We start from the raw sequence: 22,196 nt of genomic DNA, 5'->3' as shown, positions 1-22,196 counted from the left end.
GGGCAGGTGCACTGCACGCTGACAGACAACGTGGCGCCCCCGCTTACCGGAGGATGGAATTACCCCTGTCCACAATTTCCACCTAGGTGCTTTTCACCGGAAGCAACCTTGCACAGCTAGCTAGCTCCATTCTGGCCAGGATTCACAGGGAAATCAATTACCTGAGCCCATCATGCACACAGGGCATATAAAACACACCTTGTCATATCATCTCTTTCAAACAATGCATGGACAAAAAGTTAAAATTTTGCTACAGTAAAAAAGCAACATGAATCCACATCGAATTTTTAAAAATACAGTTAATAGAAAATTCATGTGCTTGCTTCGGCAGGCAGCACATATACTAAAATTGGAACGATACAGAGAAGATTAGCATAGACCCTACGAAAGGATGACATGCAAATTCGTGAAGTGTTCCATATTAAAAAAAAAGAAAATTCATAACAACTACAAGATTAAGATCAGTGTTTACACAGATCCTAAGGAGAGAACCACCCCATCATACCTCAAAAGAGCCCCAGCTGAAACTAAGAATAATTGGGGAAATAAGCAAGAGTGATGTTTTCTTCCTGAACCTGGTACCAGCACAAGGGTGAAGGAGGTAGACACAGAGAACAATCAACTCCTATCAAACAAGATATCCAGAGACACAGAGGCTCCCAACACCTCATCACTAAAGCAGACCTAAAGTGAACCCAACATGGCTTCGAGAAATTTGCAGAACAGGGGGCGGAAAGAATGTCAGAGCCACAGGTTTGGGTCATGATACACAAAGACATTTCCTCCTATCCATAGGTGATGGCTAACCCCACAATGCACGACCCATGTACCCCAACAAGAAGGGTCCCTGTGGAGGGGGGAGGACAGGAAGGAGGTTAACAATGGTACCAACATAACTGTATTTACTGAGTACAAAACTAATTTAAAAAAAGTCAAAATGGAAAAAAGATTGGTGTTCATTATTTTACTGAAATTGTGAAAAAGTAAATTATAATTGATAATTTAATTTTAATGAATGGTTAAGATGATACTAGCAAAAGCACATTATTTAGCAAAAAATGTTCCCATAGAGATGAGCCTAATCCCTACTAGAGCAGTAGTAAACAACTAAGGACACATTCTTTCACTTCAAAAGAGAGCCCATGTGTCAACCCTAGATGGAATCATGGAAGCTACAAAATCTCCCACTGGCATTCATTTTTTAAATTATTTTTGGTTTATCATAGTAGGGTCTCACTCTAGCCCAGGGAACTCTGTAGTTCCAGGCTGGCCTGAAACTCACTGTGAACCTCCTACATCTGCCTCCCAAGTGCTGGGATTAATGGCATACACCACTAGGTCCAGCCCTTTTGTTTTATCTAGGTAAAGTCTACCTGTAGCCCAGACTAATCTGTAACCCGCTCTGTAAAGCCAAGCTAGGTTTGAACCCCCAATGATCCTCCTACCTCCTCCTCCAGAGTGCTGCATTAAAAGTGTGTGTTACCATGCCTGTGTCCTCATGTATTTTTAATTGTTATGGGTTTTTTCCTTGTTACTTCTTCACCATTTTGGCAAAATATAATATAGGATAAATTTATCTTAGGACAAAATCTTTTATTATCAGACAATGAATTTTCCTTAGTATGATAAAACAGGTAAATAAGAAAAATAATTTTACAAACTTATTAGAAGCACTGAATTTTTTAAATTTTTTTTAATTTTATTTATTTATTTATTTGAGAGTGACAGACACAGAGAGAAAGACAGATAGAGGGAGAGAGAGAGAATGGGCACACCAGGGCTTCCAGCCTCTGCAAACGAACTCCAGACGCGTGCGCCCCCTTGTGCATCTGGCTAACGTGGGACCTGGGGAACCGAGCCTCGAACCGGGGTCCTTAGGCTTCACAGGCAAGCGCTTAACCGCTAAGCCATCTCTCCAGCCCAGAAGCACTGAATTTTAGTGAAGCCTTGGATATAAGTGTTTCAGAATATCAAAATGGACACAAACCACAAGGGAATTTATTTATCAGTCCAATTTATTTATCAGGACCAAGGTACATGTGAAGATACAATGTGTCTGATGACATCATTTCCAACAGCATTAAAGAAAAGGTGCACAGCCTCCCTAATGGAATCTTCCTCGAGGGCAGGGTTAGGGTTAGCCATGCCATTATTGTTCATGCAATGTATGGATTGTGTGTGTAGACTGTGAATGTCATAATCAAATTCTTTTTTGTGTGTGTGTGGGTTCTTTTTGCCAGTCTTCATAGAAATATTTGGTTGGCTTTGTCTCTCTGACATGGTCCACATGTCATGTCAAAGCAGACCTTGTAAATATTTCAAATGATACAAGAACAGGGCCCATGTGTACAGAAGCCAGTAATTCTAACATGTTCTAGGAGGCAGTCAAGTCAAGAGCTTGTCATCATAATTCAGGGCAGCATATTCATGTCACTCAAGCATTTAGATAAAGACATTGGAACAGGAAGAGATGTACACTATTTGTGACACTGAGGCACTCATCTGGGCAAATCCCACTCAGTCACAATGCAACTGGGCATGGATCTGGGTACTGGGATTGGGTGCCCCACTATGAATGAACGCCAAACCCCACAGTGTATGTGGTTGTTACCTATGCCTATGCTGTGCTACATTGGGACCAATCAATATTCATGATAGGGTAAAACAAAATCTGCTTAGCTGCAGAAAAATAAACTTGAGACAATGGCAAGGGTAGAAGAATATTCTAGAATTGACAAAGGAGGCTTCACATAAAGCCAAATGCACAGGTCTTCTCTGACATGAGCCCAAACAATCCTGTCCACTATAGTGGGGCTGCTCTTAAGGGGTTGTGTCCTCTGCACGACCGGTGAAGCTAAGTTCATTCATGGGGAATTCAGCTCCCGAAGCAGCAGCTTGGTCAGCAACAAAGGCTTCTCTCTTCCTGAGGACCAGCCTGCAAGAACTGCCACTGGGGACATTTTCCTCCGTGTGGGTAATTAAGTGTGCCAGCAGGCCTGACCTATACTTATAGGATTTTTGACAATATTCACAAGCAAATGACCTCTCTGAATTGTGTGATATCTGATGTCTGACCATAGCAAAGCGCCATTTAAAGGACTTCCCACAAATGAGGCACTCAAAAGATTTGGCCTGAGTGTGAGTTTTCAAGTGTGCTTGCAGACTGGACCTATACACGAACTTCCTCCTACACTGTGAGCAGTGGTATATTTTCCTGTTAGCGTACTTTCCTTTGCCCACACTAAGCTGTGTAACATGACCGTAGGACTCGGTACACACAGAGCACTCACAGGGCCTCTGACCCTTGTCAAAATACTGGTGCTCATAGAGATCTTCCCCCTGAAAGGACCCTTTCCCACACCTGGGGCCACCAGGAACTGGCTCTCCTGTGTGGAGTTTCTGGTGAGTAATGAGCTGCTTCTTATGAGTAGAACACTGACCACATTGATCAAAACAGTGAGCTTTCTCAGTCGGGCTCTTCTGCTTGTGGGGTTGTGAGCCCAGAGGTTGCTCCTGGTGGGAGCTCCCAGCAATGTCTCCTGGGCTGGGCCTCTCATAGGTCATGGGCTCCAGACAGTCAGCCAACAGGTGTTTTGGAGTTTTGTTGCCAGGAATTTCTAGCTGTTCATACCATCTGTGGAAACTGGTACCTGGAAATGAAATAGAAAATTGAATCGCACTATTCACTTTTTTTTCCTTTCTGCTTTAATGCATGTGTTTCGTTTCCCCCACTTGCTATCAAAAAAGCTTAGAGAAGTAGAAACAATGGGTGTCTTGTGTTGCACTGAAAATGTAGACAGACAGAAAATGAAGATGCTTAAAGAATAGGTGCTGCTCCTCAAATGGTACTACCCCCTTGGACCCTGATGAAGACTGTCTTTTTCTCTGTTTCATCCGGGACTTACAGTTCACTACCTCTCTTGGGAACTGGTGATTGTTCTTCATGTATGGAATCCAATAGTCCCTCTACTCAGTCAATCTCAGAGGGTCAATTGCTGTGAGGCTTTGGTATTACATGTCCTGTTCACAGGGAAAATGGAAAGAAAGAGGTCCTACCACCACATGCTGCTTCCGAGTTCAGGCTGTGGTTGTTGATATAGACCCTCTCAACATCTATATTTTCCTTTATTATGATAACATCACCAAATAATCATACAAAAACTGTGTGTTTTTCTCTGAAACTTCAACAAATAGCTGATGAAGGGAAGAGGCCATGGAACTCACTTCAAGGATAGTCTCCTCTTATCTGTAGAAAGAGTGGGACTCTATCCAGGTTTAAAGTCAAACAAGTGACATAGTTTCACATGGATCTTGACATGAGAGACTAATCACCAAGCACAACTTCTGATGCCATTGGCAACTGGTGACTCAGTTATTTGCATATTGATTGCCAGAATGCAGGAAGGAACAGTCTGGAGAGGGGATAGAGCCAGGAAAGGAAAAGGCAGAGACTGGTGAAGAGATGGAAAACAGCTTCGTTATATGAATAATTTCAACAAGGTCTGCTCATGTCAAAAGGGGATTTGGGGGCTGGAGAGATGGCTTAGCGGTTAAGCGCTTGCCTGTGAAGCCTAAGGACCCCGGTTCGAGGCTCGGTTCCCCAGGTCCCACATTAGCCAGATGCACAAGGGGGCGTCTGGAGTTTGTTTGCAGTGCCTGGAAGCCCTGGCGCGCCCATTCTCTCTCTTTCCCTCTATGTGTCTTTCTCTCTATGTCTGTCACTCTCAAATAAATAAATTTAAAAAAAGGGGGATTTGGAATAGGTTTGGACCAGCTCTAAAGGTCTCTATGTGCTGGATTCAGAGGAGGTTAAGTGGTAGTATTTGAAAGTAAGTCAAATAACAATCACATAATGCTCCTCTCTGACAACCTCAATAAAACCAAACTTATATGATCCTAGCCCACTAATGTATACTTTACTCATTCTGAAGACCAAATGGCTGAACTAAAGTATTTTAAGGAAGGAATGGTTTAGTTAGAACTAATGTTTGAGGTGACCATCCATCATGATAGGGAAGGTGTGGTGGCACAATGATGAAGCCACACACCAGCTGGGACATTAGGTCAGGAGACACAGACGATGAATGATGCTGCTCAGGTCTTTCTCCAACAAGACCTGCAGACTACCTTTTTTATGCTAGCGTGAGAGTGAGAATGAGAGAGAGTACTTGTGTGCAAGGACCTCCAGCCACTGCAATCGACCTCCAGATGCATTTGCCCTTTGTGCACATGTGTATTCTTTCACATTTGCATTACTGTGTGTCTGGCGTACATGGGTCCTGGAGAGTCAAACATGTGACCTTAAGCTTCATAGGCGAGTTCCATGAAAACTAAGACATTCCTTCATCCTCCTTTCCCCTGTTTACTCAAATAGTCTATAAGCTAAGACAATTGAGATGGAGCCACAAATAAGAGTTACGATGGGTCATCCCACCTTAGTGATCTCAATCTAGACCCTCCTTCACTAAATACATCCTTTGTGATATATCAACTAGGTGATGTAGTTCCAGTGAAGTTAACCATTGAGATTAACCACCACATACATTCCCAGTGCTTGTCAACATGACATCAAAACATGGCTTTTATGGCATAACTTTTCATCACTTATGTCCATATTCTCATGGACACCTCATGATAAAACACATCTTTCAATCTCCAAGTGTCCCCAAAGCCTATAGCAGACACAACAGTGTTCAGAAGTCCAAATGCTCTCTATTTTCAAAATACAGTGGCACACAGCAAACATTCACATTCCCAAATGGAAAGAAACAGCAGATTAACACCAACAAAAAACCTGGGTCCCAAAAGGGCAAACATGAACCTGTGAGTCCCAAGGGGGAATACTGGGTCTAGCAGTGGAATTATGTGGGCTCTGAGGGGCTTTGTAGCCTTGCCATGGCAGCTGCTGCTGCCTGACACACTCCTCCTTCTCTCCTGGGATATCGCCACAATGAGTCTGCAGCTCTCCTGGAACCTCCAACTTAATGAGGTCTCCACTGCAACTCAAACTTCCCTCTGACCATCTGATGGTTTGCATCACACAATGAAAAACATCAGTGTTTCCCCTAAAGCACTAGTGAGTTGTCCCTGTCCTAGTTATTCTGTGTGACAACCCTCAAATGTGTACATCCCACTACAAATGGGCTTAGCCTGGGAATGTGGCGGTGAGAAAACACATTGCCTGCAGGTGTGAAGGGGTCAAAATGTTCAAAGCCAGTTCTCTTGAGGGTACCATGGTCATTGCAAATGAAGGAACCCAAGCAAGGTTCTGAGCCTTTGAATTTGCACACAATGGTATTTGATGACAAGATAGCTCCTGAGCTCTGACTACAATATGTTGGTTGTGCTTTATTGTTTTCCAACCTCTACTTCCTTCACAAAATTTGACTTGAAATCTGTCTCAAGCTCCTTTCTCCGTTCTGAGCTCCAATTCCACACTTGTCAGTTCAGTCTGGAAATGTATGATCACTCAAATTGTACATGCTCAGATAAATGCCAACATTTTCTCTACCAGCCAGCCCTATGCAAATGCTGTATCTCTGGCCCATAGTCATCTCCCACCTCACTACTAAGGCTCACTGAACAGGTCCAATCCAGTCCTTCCCCCTTCCTTCAGAGGCCACCCTTCTCTGGTGAGTTGGCCCTCCTAGGGGCTGCACTATGGACCCTTCGTCCTCAGCACATGCAACTCAATGGGGAGACTCAACTGCCTGCCAGAAGGTGAGCTGCTAGGTAGGTGGGACTTTCTCTCTGCCTTGTGTACCCCTGAATTCCCAGCGTTTAGCTGAGGGCTTGGTTCTTCACAGGCCCTCACAATGTTACTTGAGTTAATCCATGGCAAGCACTGATGACTAGGGACATGGATCTTAAGACCAGGATACGTGCAAGTCCTTCATTTATCACTTTTATTTTCTCACATGGACTATTCTCACTGATCTCCATGCTCTTGATCTCCATTGTTGCATCAATATTACACAGCTTGGTGAAAATGTCAACATGTTTGTTGCTGTGCCTGGGGCACTAACAGAAAGGATTGTGATCACTCTAGAAACGGTTCCTTCAATAGCATGGGGAAAGCTAGGGCAGTGTATGTGGATAACACTGTAGAAGAAAGCCAAAGGGAGAGACTTGTAAGGGCTCATGGGCCCCAAGAACTGGCTGCCTTTCTCCACTCTATTACTTTTTAGAACTCCCCTTGCCCTGTCAGGAATAGAAGGTCTCAAGGAATGTCTGCAGCACTCAATAGGACAGCCTGTTAATAAAGAAAAAACTGCCCTGGATTATGCCAAGTGGGGACAGGGAGTCACTGAACTACATTCTGAGTAACATGATTCTAGCATGGGAATTAAAGAGATATTGTCATTGTATCCTGTAAGCAAGGGAGCCCTCTCCAATCAGCAGAGGATGGCACGTTATAATGTATTTCATCTGAATAAGGCTTTTATGCCATGAAATCAACTGTGGGCTGTAGGTCTTGGGATACCACCTCGTAGCTCAAAATTTAGTGGTCAACTGAATACTCACTGGAGGATGCAAACACTCACAGGAGATTATCCCATATAACAGTTTTGGTGAAAAGTGCTGTATGACTGTTACTTTAACAAGTTCTCAGTGACATACCCTTAAAAGCTCATTTTTCACTCCTCCCATTAGCAGAATTTTTAACACCTTCCTCCTCTCACCAATCTTCTTCATTAACCCAAGGGTCCAATGTCATTGAGGAATTGATAGTCAGAACCAAACACATCCCACAAAAACAAAGAGGAGAATTCATACCCTCGCCTTACCAAGGCCCAAAGAGGCATGATGTTGGCCATCATCAAAGTTTTTCAGCTCCTGTAGCTCTGCTTGTGGGATGCCAAGGGGGTGGGTGACAGGTTCCATTACTTGGAGGGTAGGTGACTGAGAGAGGATGTTTGAAAGCATGAATAATGGATGCTCTGGCCCACGTTTGTCCTTCAGTTTATCATCCTTGTTGGCCTAGAGGAAAGACAGAAACCATAACTCCAATATCTATACCCAAGTGGAAATACTGCTAGCCTCATCTCATTCTAAATGTGCCCTGAACCAGTAGCCATGGGAGGAGAGCCAGACATGCAGAGTTAAAGTTTCTAAAGACTATCATAATCAGCACACATGAAGAGCAAAGATCCACTGTAGAGGTACCAGGTCAAATTCATTCCAGCATTTTCATACCACCAGAATTTCAGCACATGAGCCATGCAACAAGGAAGAGTGAGATGTTCAAGCTACTCTTGTCTCTACACCAAAGCTTCCTAGGTGGGGTGACATTCCACTTTCCCACCAGATGTCCGGAAACACTGGTCACATTCCAAGTGATGAGTACTCAGAAGTGGCCTGTGCTGACAGTGCTAGGAAGAATATGTCTAGACCCTCCATAGTAATATAGTCAACACAAGCCTGGAAGACCCAGAGCAAGTGAAACCACACACGCAGGCTATTTTGGGGAGCCAGGAAAGACTGGCAGACTCCTTTGCAGGTTGTGGTGCCCTGAAGCCAGCATCTTATTATTAGGAGGGGCGCACATCCCAAAATCAAGAGGTGCTGAATCTCAGCTGGAAGCTGGTACTACTTCCACTGTGTGCCATGACCCTTTGGTTAGACATGCCGTCCCTGAACAGAGGCTTCAAAGACTGGGTCAGAGAAGTTTCAAGCGCTATTCTAGACATGCTGACAGGTGAAGCAACTGGAATTTGGTGGGATAGTGGTGGGAACATCACCATGCAGAGTGCTTGCTTGATGCTTCCATATGTGGAATTCCCTCTCAAACACTTATGCAGATCACAAATATCTAATATCTAACCAAAGCAACTTCCTATTGTTTAGGTGGAAACAAATTTGGCTAAATTGGATGTGCTTGGAATGTACCAGTGCGCGTATCAAAAGAAGGCCACACTGCTGACTGTTTGAGCTTGCCAAGACTTGTCTTCCACTTGGAGAAACCATATGACCAAGTCACAACTGCCCACAAGAGTCAATCATGGCCTGAATTCTGAATGTGCCCAACACAGTACAAACCCAAGCATGTCATCACTTGATTATGTCTTCTAGTGAGGTGAAACCCAATCATGACTATTGGCAATGCATGTGTTGTATGATAAGTGAAAATCTTTCTCTTTATAGACTTTCCAGCCTCTAGTCCATTAGCTCTTCATGCTCACATAGGTGGACTATAGAGAGTGCTGGGGCCGCACACAGTGGAGAACCTCTCATCACGTGCTGATTGACAAAGTTGTGTAAAACTCTAGAGAGCTCAGCTGAATGACACGGAGACACAATGTGTGGTCTCGGCCCAGCTGTGTGCGGTTCCCCTTTCATCTAAGAACAAAGACCACAGCATCGTTTTCTCACCTGCCACTCTGGTCTGCCACGATCTCCCTGCAGGTCTTCTATCAGGGAGAAAAGTCTGTGTCGATCCTCTGGGGCATGCGTTCTCACCGTGGTCCCTAGGTCTGAGGGTAGAATACCCAGGAATTGCTCCAACACGAGCAGCTCCACGATTTCTTCTGCAGAATGCATCTTTGGCTTCAGCCATTGAGAGCAAAGCTCCCAGAGCTTGAGGAAAGCTTCTTGAGGCCGTGCAGCTTCTGAGTACTGGAACTGCCTGAAGCGCTGGCGTGCCGCCTCACACTGCACGCCATAATCTTGCCGAAGAGGAAGCTGGCTAAACAAGAAGGAGGCTCCTGCAGCATGGTTGCTGGCTCTAGCCATGGAGCCTGACATTTGCCTACAGCTTATTTGGAGCCACAGGTCTCAGACTCCAGCTTGTTTAGGAGCTCACTCATGGAAGAGGATCCACCTACAAGAGAGGAGAGAAATCCATGGGAAACAAAGGAGGCCAGGCACCTAGTGGTGCGAAGAAGGGTAAGCCATTGCCTTCAGCGTTCAAACTCAGAGGAAAGTGTTGAAATCTCTTCTCTGTAAACATAACCCTACATGTACAACTCTGCATCCAGATGCCAAAAGGTTGCAGAGTCATGTCTATCGAGTGACCTTCTAGATGTGTGTCCTCCCCTTCACAGTAGGCTCTGCCCCATGCTGCCCACTGAAGGGGGCATTAGTGAGAGTTCATGGCTCCTCTCCCAGCCTAGCCTCATGCATCCTGCAGAGTGCTGCTCCCTGCACCACGCAGCTCTGCTCCAGTGCTGCAAGCCCTGCTCTCTGAGAAAAGCTGACCTTCAGGAGACCACTACACATAGGCAGGCCTGTAGTTTCTGCGCTGGTCCAGTTACTCACATTTCTGAATAATGGGAGGCCAGAAGTCATTGACTGCTGTTGAGTTACCTGAAAATCCCTCCAGCTTGGAGTCATCCTTAGTAGCCTTCAGAAAGACCTCTGTTGCAGGCATGCTCTAAAGGTCAGTTGATCCCTGCTCTCCCTGTCTCTCATCACAGACTATGTGTCATCACACTGGTGACCACAAACCCTCCCGCCATAGCCTCCCAAGTGGCTCTCCTAAGAGAAAAATTGCACTGGAGACCCCACATGAGCGGCCAGGGGGGATCCATGTGAGGTTCCGGCTATTTGTCAAAATGTCCTGCAATTGACCTGCACAGGACCTCAGCAGGAGAGAGATGCTGTTAGCACCTGAGGAAAGGGAGGAGTGAGACTTAAGGGGACAGAATTAAGTTGGTCAAGGTCACCTGGAGTATGTCTGAGCACATGGTCAAGAGGAGAGAATCCCTAGCCTTGAACATTCTTGTATTCAGTTCGTCTCGATGGGACCTTACTGCTGTTTTCATGGAGGTATATGCAATCTGCATGCCTCCTGAAGTCTCAAGAACATTGTCTGGTGCCATGGCATTCTGTCTCTATTCCTCTCAACCTTCCTCCCTCCTTCCCTGTTTCCTCTTTACTGAAACAGCTCCTGTTTGATTTTTCTGAAGGGAGTCCTGTTAAAGTCACCTTCATGTCCCTGAACCCCCAAACCCTGGTATAACACTTCTCCGTACCCCCCACCTCTCCAATACCATTTCTATGCAAAGAGAAGTGACACTGAGCACCCTGTAGGGCCAGTGTAACAGTTCAGAGAGATCACTTGTCCCACAATCTAACTTTGAGAGCCACTCATCTCCTTGAACTTCTCTTAGTGTGCACCACATCAACCACAGATTGCAGAAAACAATTTGCATATGTACAAAACCTGATCAGAGTTCTTTTCTTCCTAGTAATTATATTACAGCCAGTGCAGAGGATAAACAAAACATTACAGAATTTACATTTATAAACTTTATTGGATTTTTATTTTTATTTTGTTTATTTATTTATTTGAGAGAGAGTGAGGGAGAGAAGAAAGAAGGGAGGATTGCATTGGATTTTTAATATATTTTTTATTTTACTTTATTCATTGATTGGTTTGAGAAAGAGGGAGGGAGAAATGGGGGAGGGAGATAATGGGCTTGACAGGGACTTAGACACTGCAAATGAATTCTAAATGCATGCACCACCTTGTTCATGTGGCTTACTTAGGTACTGGGAATCAAACCAGTGTCCTTAGGCTTTTTAGGCAAGTGTCTAAATTGCTGATCCATTTCTCCAGCCCTGTATTAATTTTTTAAAATTTTTTGTTACTTTTTATTAATTTATTTGAGAGTGACAGACAGAGAAAAAGGCAGATATATATATATAGAGAGAATGGGCCTGCCAGGGCCTCTAGCCACTGTAAACAAACTCCAGATGCGGGCACCCCCTTGTGCATCTGGCTAACGTGGGTCCTGGGGAATCGAGCCTCAAACCGGGATCCTTAGGCTTTACATGCAAGCACTTAACCGCTAAGCCATCTCTCCAGCCCCTGTATTAAATTTTTAAAGTCATCTACACATAATTTAAAGTTTATGTGATGTGAGCACAGGTTAGTTCTAACTCCAGGACATTATACAAGACGGTATTGAACCCACTGGAATTTCATCATCCCTGATCATGGGATAAAAAAGTCTTCCCTGAGCACCAACTGAGAAGCTTCTGTTTTCCTTGACCAAGGCATCAGGATTTAATCTGAAAGCCTTTGTGCTTGAATAATATGTTCCAGGCATCAGGTTGCTTCGTCTTGACTAAAAAACTTCCACTAGTCTACCAGGTCAGGGTTGCTCTCTGTTCCCTTCCATGGATGCTTTAAACTTCAACATTCCTTCATCCAAAGACTCCAGATCTCTCTGCAAGCACGTCTGAATGTTCCTGTCATCAAGTGTCATTGTAACAGAGCATTGCAAAAAGGAAGGCACTAATAGCATGTGGCAATTGTCCCTGAGCGGTGCAAAAGTTGAATGAAAACAGGCTAGGGGATTGTCCCCAGTGTCCTTCCAGAGGAGGTCTCACACGCCAGAGTCATTGCTCTCCCCCTGAAGAAGCCCTGGCTTCTGCATAAGAAACTCAGTCAAGGACAAGACTGAGTCAAGCTCTCTGCGTGCAAGTCTCACCTACTGACTAATACACATGTCCCTTTCTCCGAGCATATCACACATCCCCAAAACATACAGCCCACCCCACCTGCATTCTCCCAGTCAGAACCCAGACCTGAGCATTGGTAGGCTCAATGCAAGACTTAACCTTCCTCTTCCTCTCCACAGTTACTGACATGGGAATTCTGTTGCCTGACACGGGCATATGTTCCATGGGTCAATCCTCCCCACCATCAGGCTCAGGACGGATCAAGGCAGGAAGAAGCCAGGCCCTTAACCCATTGTCAATAAAACGCCTCCCCATCGCTACTCATGATGGAATCCATGTGTTGATGCAACACAGAGTCTGGCCAAATCTGACCTTTGCCAAGTCCCACACACTGACATGAACTCCCAGTTCTTTCTCAGCTCTGCATTTTGTTCAGTGCCAAAACCCAATTCATATTACTCAGTGCCTGCAGGAGCCAACCAAAGGATATGGGGCAATCCTGTAGCAGCCTCCTGGTTCATGTAGACACAGTCAGGATTTGGCATGCCAGGGGGAGACAGGATCACCAGTTCCACACGTGTCTACCTCTCCACTCTGAGCTCACTTCTGGGTGAATATAGAAATGGACTAAACTGTCCTCTCTGTGGTTTTGGCTTTATTGAGCCTCTTGGACCCACGCTGAACTAGCTCTGCACTTCTCAGCCAGGCCTAATGTCAGAAGCTCTGAGTGTGGACAGTGTTTTACGATGACATACTCCTTTAGTGTGCAGGTTAGGAAACGGACAAACGAATGTCAGTGCTGATGAGAACGGCCCACGTTCATATCCAGAATGGTGAGACCAGTTAGAAGGAGGGTGGACAGGCACCTACTGCAGTGCACAGTGCATGGGTGGTCTCACACGTATGTGAGGGAGAAGTAGGAAACACAGTGACAGAATATTTGGTTAGTAATATGGCATTGAAACCCAGATTAGGTACAAAAGAAAACCAAATTTTAGGCTCCCTGCTAACCATCCTGTGAGGATCACTTCAATGCTCCAAGCTTCCTAAGCTCACACAAATTACTCTACAAATACATGGACATAGAACAACATATTTGCATGGTCAGTGCATATTTAAAAAAATCAAGAGGAATTTTTTTCTAAGTAGGGTCTAACTCGAGCCAAGTCTGATCTGGAACTTACTCTGTAGTCCCAGGCTGGCCTTGAACTCACAGTGATTCTCCTACCTCTGCCTCCTAAGTGCTGGGATAAAACACATGTGACAGCATACCCAGCTTAGAGGATTTATTTTATTTTTATTTTTAATTTGTAGATCCAAAGATGAACAAATGCAGAACTGATTGGAAATGTTGAGTTTTGGCAATGGCATGTCTAAGAGTATGGTTAGTACTTATCAATGCTCACATTGAAAAGGAATTGCCATTTAATAATGTACCCCAAGGTCTTGGAAAAACAAGAGGGGCCAGAGAGATTGCTCAGTGGTAAAGGCATATACATTTTATCTTTTAAGTATGTGTTAGTTATAAGTCTAGGCAGAACATTTTAGTAGCCCTGAAACCATTTTATCAATAGTTAAAAGGTTGACAAATAGAGGAACCTAGTTAACTTGGTCAGGTTCTCTAAAATCAGTATTTCATGACCATTATTATGACCAAATTAACATCAATGAATTAAAGTTAAGTTTACAACCTGAATACCATAGCAACCTCTTATCATCCAGGGCCATACTTTATTAGTCTGATGCAAGCCCTAGGCTAACAGTCATTTTATATCTCAAGAAATCTGTAATATGATTAAGTACTTTGTCTCTAACCTTCTCTTAAAGCTTACTCATATCTTCATCTACATACTTTTACCTTACAATCCACGTAACCACTCTGTAACAATCTTGTTCATCAAACATTTAACATCCAAGATTTAAAGTTTCCTCTCCAGTCGATCTTCTTTAGTCAGTTCATCTCATAACTACCAACAAAAACTTTTATTGTCCTTACCACAAGACTTTTAATATGACCATTTAAGTATTTTTTTTCTCAAAAGGCCTTTTGAAATAAATAATCTTTTTATAAAAGAGTAGACCAGACTTGACTTATACTATTTACCCAGAATAAACATATTGATTTTGGAACTTTGATTCTTAATAACTTTCCTGAAACACATTTTTAAAAAATATGAACACAGATTTGAACATTATTAGAAATTTTATAAATTTTCTTACAAACTCAGTATCGAGTACTTCTAAATTCAAGCATAAGTTTTGAGGCTGTTGTCTCTTAGTAGTTTCATAGAAGCATTGAAAGATAAAGTAAACATAAACAGTTACAAATTTCTTATAACAAGTCCCCATCTGTTCACAGTGACTTGGCATTCACCCATCATCATGCTGGGGCCAGGATTCTGAGATTCTCTGTCCCTGCAGACCCTGCAAGGCAGAGAAGCTAAGAAAGAGCCATTTTTTTCTTCCTAAATTCCAGGGAGAGTTTTGGACTTCCTCAGGGCTACAAGGCAGCTTTCTGATCCTGCCATTTAACAACTCTTTAAGAGAAGGAGAATCATGTATGTTTTATTGTCTATGATCTTAATTACTTTTAGTGTTCCTTTTGGGGACAGTCAACACTGAAAATTGGCCATGTCATCTAGTACAGCGGGTGTAGTGGAGAACATCACCCACAATGAAATGGCACTGCTCAGAACAGAAATCATTCTTCACCCTTAGGGCTGTAAGCCACATACATATTACTATATACACATTCACTTTAAGTGCACTTTTCATATAGACTCTAGACAACCATTTTCCCTTCATTCATTCATTCATTTATTTATTTACAAGCTATGCATTCCCATTTTAAATTTCTATTCTATTTACAACTCCAGAGACTAAAATCAAACCTTGTTATCAGGGAGGGGTTCAGGAAAGGCTGAGGGAGCTGGAGGACCTGGAGGAGCTGTCGGGGTGAGGTCATCTATTCTAGGTTGAGACAGCCTCCCAAAATGGAGTCACCAAGGACAGCAGGATAGCTGTGACTTATCCACATTCTTCAAGAAACCACCAAGCTATTATCCCTTCCTTGCCTAATAACGCCCCAGGTCAAGATTTCCTGCCCCCTTATCTCCCAAGTTGTATGCTCACTGTTCTGGTTTCACACCCTTGTTATTTGAAATGGCTAATGTAAGCAACAAAAGAGTTCTTTTCCCTTCCTCACCTTTCCCCAACCAAAGAAGCCTTATAAAGCCCTCTATCTGGAATCTCAGGTTGGCTGTGCTCTGCTCTTATTTTTATTTTATTTTATTTTTTTATTTGAGAGCGACAGACATAGAGAGAAAGACAGATGGAGGGAGAGAGAGAGAATGGGCACGCCAGGGCTTCCAGCCTCTGCAAACGAACTCCAGACGCGTGCGCCCCCTTGTGCATCTGGCTAACGTGGGACCTGGGGAACCGAGCCTCGAACTGGGGTCCTTAGGCTTCACAGGCAAGCGCTTAACCACTAAGCCATCTCTCCAGCCCTGTGCTCTGCTCTTTAGAGTCAGTTCTGGCAGCTCATGTTTTTCCCAAATGAAAGCTTCCATCTTTTCCTCAGAGTGGTCTGGGTGGTCTTGGTCACTCCCCAACCTTACATAAACAATGATAGACATAATAACATTTGGGCAGTAATTAATGAGATGGAGACTAAGAGAACATACAAAGAAAGAGTGAAATAAGAATTTGCCTGTTGGTAAGAATAACATCCACAAAAAAATTACATCAGGATGTTATAAGAAATGTAAAAAGATGTGTAAGGGGCTGGAGAGATGGCTTAGTGGTTAAGCGCATGCCTATGAAGCCTAAGGAGCCCGGTTCGAGGCTCGGTTCCCCAGGTCCCACGTTAGCCAGATGCACAAGGGGGTGCACGCGTCTGGAGTTCGTTTGCAGTGGCTGGAGGCCCTGGCGTGCCCATTCTCTATCTGTCTCTCTCTCTCCCTCTCTCTCTCTGTCACTCTCAAATAAATAAATAAAAACTAACAAAAAATGGTTTCTTTTTTTTAAAAAAAAAAAAAGATGTGTAAGGAGCAGCTAGACGGAAGCAATGATAGACTTCCAATAAAGGAAACCCCAGCCCCTCCCTAAGGTTGTATAACAGGTAAACAACTACTTTGGGAGACTCCAGCCACCTGGCACAGTATAAGTCCTGCACAGTGTGCCTGATACTCTCCCAGTGGCCAGGCCCAGGGGACTGCGAGTCCTGTAGGGTGCTGCGTACGCTTCGACCAGCACAGCTGCCAGAAAAGGGTGCAGTTTGCCCCACAGCTGCAGTCCCTGTGAGTCATCACCACCTCTTCATCTTCTGGGGTGGGCTGTTCAGTGATGAAGCTGCCTCTGAGTTATCCACTGTTCCTATGAACAGCCCCCTACTCTGCTCTGTAAGTAACCCCAATAAACGCATTGCTTCACCACAACTCATTTTGGTCTGTCTTCTGAGCCCTAGTTGGGGTCAATATATATGTGTCCTATGTTTGTGTGTCCATTGAAAAAAAGGTTCCTGCCACAGCAGAATAAACGAAAAACCACATATCCCTCACCCTGCACAAAATTCACTTCAGAATAGATCATAAACTTTAACATAACACCCATAATTATGAAACTGCTAGAAAGTGGTATGAAAGTTCAACATACTGTATGGGCATGGTGGTGCACACCTTTAATCCCAGCACTTGGGAGGCTGAGCTAGGAAGATCACCGTGAGTCCGATTCCATCCTGAGTCTATACAATAAATTCCAGGTCAGCCTAAGCTAGAGTGAGACTTTACCTTAAAAAACACACAAAAGATTAAGATAATGTGGTACATATACACAATGACATTTTACTCATCTAGCTATAAAGAAAAAATAACATTTGCAGGAAAATGTGTGGAAGTAGAACATGAAAATGATGAAAATTAAGCCGGGTTTGGAAGGGCAAATATCATGTTTTCTCTCCTATGCTGACTCACAATTCATGTCTATATATGGAAATGTACACATAACTATGTGTATGTAAAAGTGGACAAACCTGGGGCAGGGATGAAAGGGACCAGTAGGGTGGTGGGGAGAAATTGACAGGTAAGTCAGACATATTTTGCATGTTTTCTATTTAGATTTAACCACATAAAACACATACTAATGTATATGTACATTTATCCATGCATGAAAATCAAAAGGCAACTATTTGTCAGCATAAGAAAAACATCAGAACAGGTAAGTGGTACGAAGAGGGTTAATGGCATAGTGCCTAACAGGGAAACACCTGACAAACATGCACTAAAAGTATTGAAATCTATTATTTTGTGCACTAACCAAAAACAACAAAATTGTAACAATTAAATATATTATTATGTACATGGTTTAACAACTTACCCTGAAGGATGAATAGCTTAAAGGATTAGTCAGTTTTTAAAGGATTTTTTTAAAGAAATTAGCTATGATATTTGGAGAGGGTATTTGTTATCCTTTTCCATAGTATCCAGAATTCATATTATCAACTTACACACGTAAATTACTTATAGTAAACAGATAAGTTTGCACAACAAAAAGAATATAATCTCTATCATCACAATATTTATTTGTTATATTCACAAATATCCACTGGCAGTTGTATTTAAAAAATATTTCTAGCCAGGTGCAGTGGCTATGCCTGTTGTCCCAGCTACTGGGGAGGCTGAGGCGGAGGGATCCAGTTCTGGGCTGTACTGAGCCCAACGTGTGTCCACACAAAGTTTGTCATCCGTAGGGTGACCACCCGGGGACAGGGGACCACCATATAGCCCAAGGAGGTGTAGACCAGCCCAGGTTGTAAATGAGCACGTGAAATATTTCTGGAAGAAGGTGATTGCTTGCAAAATTTACAGGCCTGTTTCAATTTCCAAGCCATTCCCATACCCCAGATGCAAAAAGTGGCAAAAGCATCTGGGGTTCATTTGGCAGTGGCAATTGTTACACCTCCCTTTCATGCACACAGTCCCATAAATAAGTGCAGTTATGTTTAAAGTAGGTCATTTTATGAAATGTATTAGCAAGGGATGATTTACTCTCAGAGGTTTTTCAATGGAAAACATGCAAAGAGTGTAATTAGTGGTCATGACCCTTCCCTGTACCCACATTCATCGTGAAATGAGGCACTCACTTAGGAGCACGAGCAAGGCACCTATCTTTCTGTCTGTGATGCAGGATCCCAAAGCAACACCTCACACTGCTCTCATTTGCTCCAAAGTCTAATATGTCTGCCCTCCCTCTATTCTCCTTGGCTTTCACATGTTGCACAGACCAAGGCTGGAAGAAGCAAGGGTTAGGCCCTCATTAGAAAAAAGCCAAGCTGAGCATGGTGGTGTAAGACTTAAATTCCAGCACTCGGAAGGCAGAGATAAGAGGTTTGCTGTGAGTTCAAGACCAGCCTGCGACAAGAGAGTAGGTTCCAGGTCAGCATGGCCTAGAGTGAGAATTTATTCAGAAAAACCAACCACCACAACAACAGCAGCAACAAAGCCTTCCTGGGCATGGTGGCTTGAGCCTTCAATCCCAGGTGTGCGGAGGATGAAGTAGGAAGATTGCTCTGAGTTCAAGGCCAGTCTGGGCTACAGAGTGAGTTCCAGGTCAGCTGAGGCTAGAGTGAGACCCTTCCTTGACAAGTCAAAAAAGAATGAAAAATCGAATGGAGCCTCCCTTAACCCTACCCCATGAATGGACCTGTGTCCGGAGAGTGCACAAGGCTCCCATCGCACACATCCACGCGAACTCCTGGCTCCATCACCCTTCCCAAGCCTGCTGAGGGCTGAAGTTGGCCGCTAACTATCACCTTCTGCAGGACCTCCGCCTACAGGTGTCCAGGGCTAGTAGCCCTGGGCACAAGTGCCGCAGCTTCCCGGTGCTGGAGCCAGACTCCCAAGTGTTCACAGGCCCTCCAATGCTCTCCCCCATGCCCATCTCTGTGTTCGGGGCTTACTTGTAGAAGGCCGACAATGGGCGCCCAGGTTCCCGGGTCTCGGGGCTCTGGAGCCTCTCTGACCGCCCTGCTGAAGCTCCTCTTTGCGCAGCCAAGCGAACCTTTGGAAGCTCCAAGCGTGCAGTGCCGTGAGTGCGGCAGCTCCTCAGCGCGCACCTGGACGAAGTGGAGTCAGTGCCCTGCCCGTGGGTCTGAAAAACAGGTCCCCACTAATCAGGTCAAGGACGGGTCAGCCCCGCCCTTTCCGTGCTTCAGAACGCCCTATCAGCTTTGGTTTCACTCACAGAAAGATTGAAGCCATGGTCCTGGATAGCACAGCAAAATCTCAATTTTGTTTGACTAATTTGTTTCCCTCCCCCCAGGTATGGTCTCACTTCCATCCAGCCTGACCTGGAATTAACTATGTAGTCTCAAGGTGGCCTTGAACTCACGGTGATCCTCCTCCTCTGCCTCTGGAGTGCTGAGATTAAAGGTGCTTGCCACCACGCTCAGCTTTTGTTTGACTAATTTGTATTCTAATATAAGAGTCTTAAATATTTAGCCACTCCTGGTTTTATTCCTTACTCCAGTGAAAATGAAGCCACCCAACAGCATTCAGTCCCAGTAGGGGCGAGTTGACCTTTTCTGAACCGCCCTCCCGTTGACCTCATAATACATTGTTGCTACTGGGAAAGGTCTGAACCCACCCTTTATCCTCCTGGGGATCTCCACATGGGGTCTGCAAGGACCTCCGAACAGGCTGCCTATAAACATGATGGACCTGGGCACATCGGGTGAGAAGAGCAACTAGCAGTAGGTCCTTGCTAGTCCCTAGGTGGGGAAGCAGCAAAGTATAGTCTAGTGAGTGACTTTGAATTCCTGAGGCCCCCTGTAGGTTGAAAGGAGTTCACGCAGGAATCTCTTGGTGCTGGGAATTCAGGGTGGGGGTGGGCATAGGGGCTGTGGTGACCAGTCAGTGTGTACGTATTGTGCACACTTAGTTGTGCACCCTGTCAGACTCATGTCCCTGGGTCTCCTCCAGCAGAGACCTCAGAAGACAAGGAGCAACCCTCCAGGTTAGCCAACTGGGACTCATGTGGAACTGCTCAGGAATCCAGCACCCTACCCGAGGCCCAGTTTGCCTACATGTTAGGGGCGCTTTTCAGGGACAATTTTCACATTTTCCAGTGACTTATTTTGCACACTGGTTCACTCTCCTGCTCAGCACCTGTGAGGCTGGTGACATTTCAGAAGAATTTGAGGGAAAATGATGAGCCAGGTGCTCAACTGAATTGGCATTGAAAAGAGCCTTTTAAAAGAAAAGTCCCTTGAGTCAGATTTACTGAAAGGTTTTCAGTCACTCCTTGTTTGTGCCTTCTAGAATGGAATAGATTAAGCTTAAAACGCTTGCGGCAAGGATACTGACCTACCTCCTTTGAATGAGACTCTGAAGCAACTTACTCAGCAGGGATTCAAAGGGGACACATCAGTGGGACTTTCCAGGCAACAAAGTCACCTGCTATGGCTCTTTTCTTGCTCTTGTTACTTTCCATTGAGTCTTTGTGCCCTGCTAGCCTCACCCTCCTGCTATGCTACGATGGATGTGTCCTGGACTCAAGGCCCTAAAAACTTCAGATGATGACGATGGCCTTGGCATACCAACTGCCATCTGCTGTCACTGTCTCCTTTAATAGGAGTTCCCTGGATGGCCTTGACCCCATTGACAGCAAAACCTAGAAATCCTGGTCACATAAGCTTCCAAACCTCACTGCAGGAAGTAGCTAGATAAGACGATATTTACAAAAACTTTAGCGTTTCCAGGTCTTGAGGAGGTGAGGTGAGGAAGGAGGAGGATATGCATGGTGAAGGGTGCTTTGGGCAAAAGTGTGTCGTTGAATCTTTGCTCTGTGGCAATGCCTGGGTAGGCAAACATTGATGAAATTGGGGTAAATGATGCCATGATGTGTTAACCATGTTATCATCTATCCTGCTTCAACCAGGTTATGGGTAGGAGCTTACACATGGGAATATCAACTTTAAAGTAGCCCATTTTAAAACCAGCAACCAAAAGACAGAAGGAAGCTAGGCATTGTGGTGGCACACACCTTTACTCACAGTACTTGGAAGGCAGAGGTGGGAGGATCTCCTTGAGTTCGAGGCTACCCTGAGACTGCATAGTGAATTCCAGGTCAGCCAGAGCTAGAGTGAAGCCCTACCTCAAAAAAGAGCAAACAACAACAAAAAGACAAAAGAGTGGATGCGTATTGTGCTTTCCGTCTATGGAGCTTTGCCTCACTCCAATACAGTTTTCCCACTGACACTCCCTGGACATCTTGTTGAACAAGTTTTAGAGAAAAATCAAGGAAATCCATAACAACATCACTGCATGTTTGGCATGATTTCTATTCTGACATCTGGTCTTCTTCCTCCAGAATCATCAACTCTCTTAAAAATATACGTATACATACTTGAAACAACATGTAAAAATAAATATTTGGTAATGGTCATGTCTTATAAATACAGAATTCAGTCTGTAGAGTTCTGATACATTAAAGTCAGCATTGCACTTAGTTTTCTGTTGCTAGACACCACTACAGCCAATTTGTCCTTTTACTTTACAGTATGTTTGTGTGATATCACTGTTCTCTAATAATAGTGGAATCCGTTCAGCGTCAAAAGTTTTTTGTTACAATTCTATACAACATTTAATTCACAAATGAGGAAAATATTTTTCTAATTATCTTTTTATTTCTTACATTATGAAAGTTAACGTTTTTAAGTATTTTAGTATTTATAAAGTCTACTTTGGCCAGTTCTGTGAGTTCATTTTTTTTTTAACAGTAGTTACAATGCA

The 22,196-nt window shown here is 44.1% G+C and overlaps 1 protein-coding gene and 1 non-coding gene across 2 annotated transcripts; one reads left to right on the top strand and one right to left on the bottom strand.

Moving 5' to 3' along the window:
- The first annotated feature begins 315 nt into the window (after positions 1 to 315).
- LOC123456839 lies at positions 316 to 426 on the top strand. Its single transcript, XR_006634717.1, has one exon. It is a non-coding gene; the product is annotated as a U6 spliceosomal RNA (small nuclear RNA).
- Positions 427 to 2,820: 2,394 nt separating this feature from the next.
- On the bottom strand, positions 2,821 to 9,732 carry LOC101607908 (zinc finger protein 449-like). The gene is made up of 3 exons (XM_012947798.2): positions 9,373 to 9,732; positions 7,788 to 7,980; positions 2,821 to 3,650 (listed from the first exon to the last, which is right to left on the bottom strand). Exons 1-3 carry the CDS (start codon positions 9,730 to 9,732, stop codon positions 2,821 to 2,823), a joined length of 1,383 nt encoding a protein of 460 aa, XP_012803252.2.
- Positions 9,733 to 22,196: the final 12,464 nt, after the last annotated feature.

The sequence above is a fragment of the Jaculus jaculus genome, chromosome X (assembly GCF_020740685.1).
Source record: "Jaculus jaculus isolate mJacJac1 chromosome X, mJacJac1.mat.Y.cur, whole genome shotgun sequence".
NCBI classification, from domain to species: Eukaryota; Metazoa; Chordata; class Mammalia; order Rodentia; family Dipodidae; genus Jaculus; species Jaculus jaculus.
Note: the sequence above shows the minus strand (reverse complement) of the source record. Positions and strands in the feature narration are given on the sequence as shown.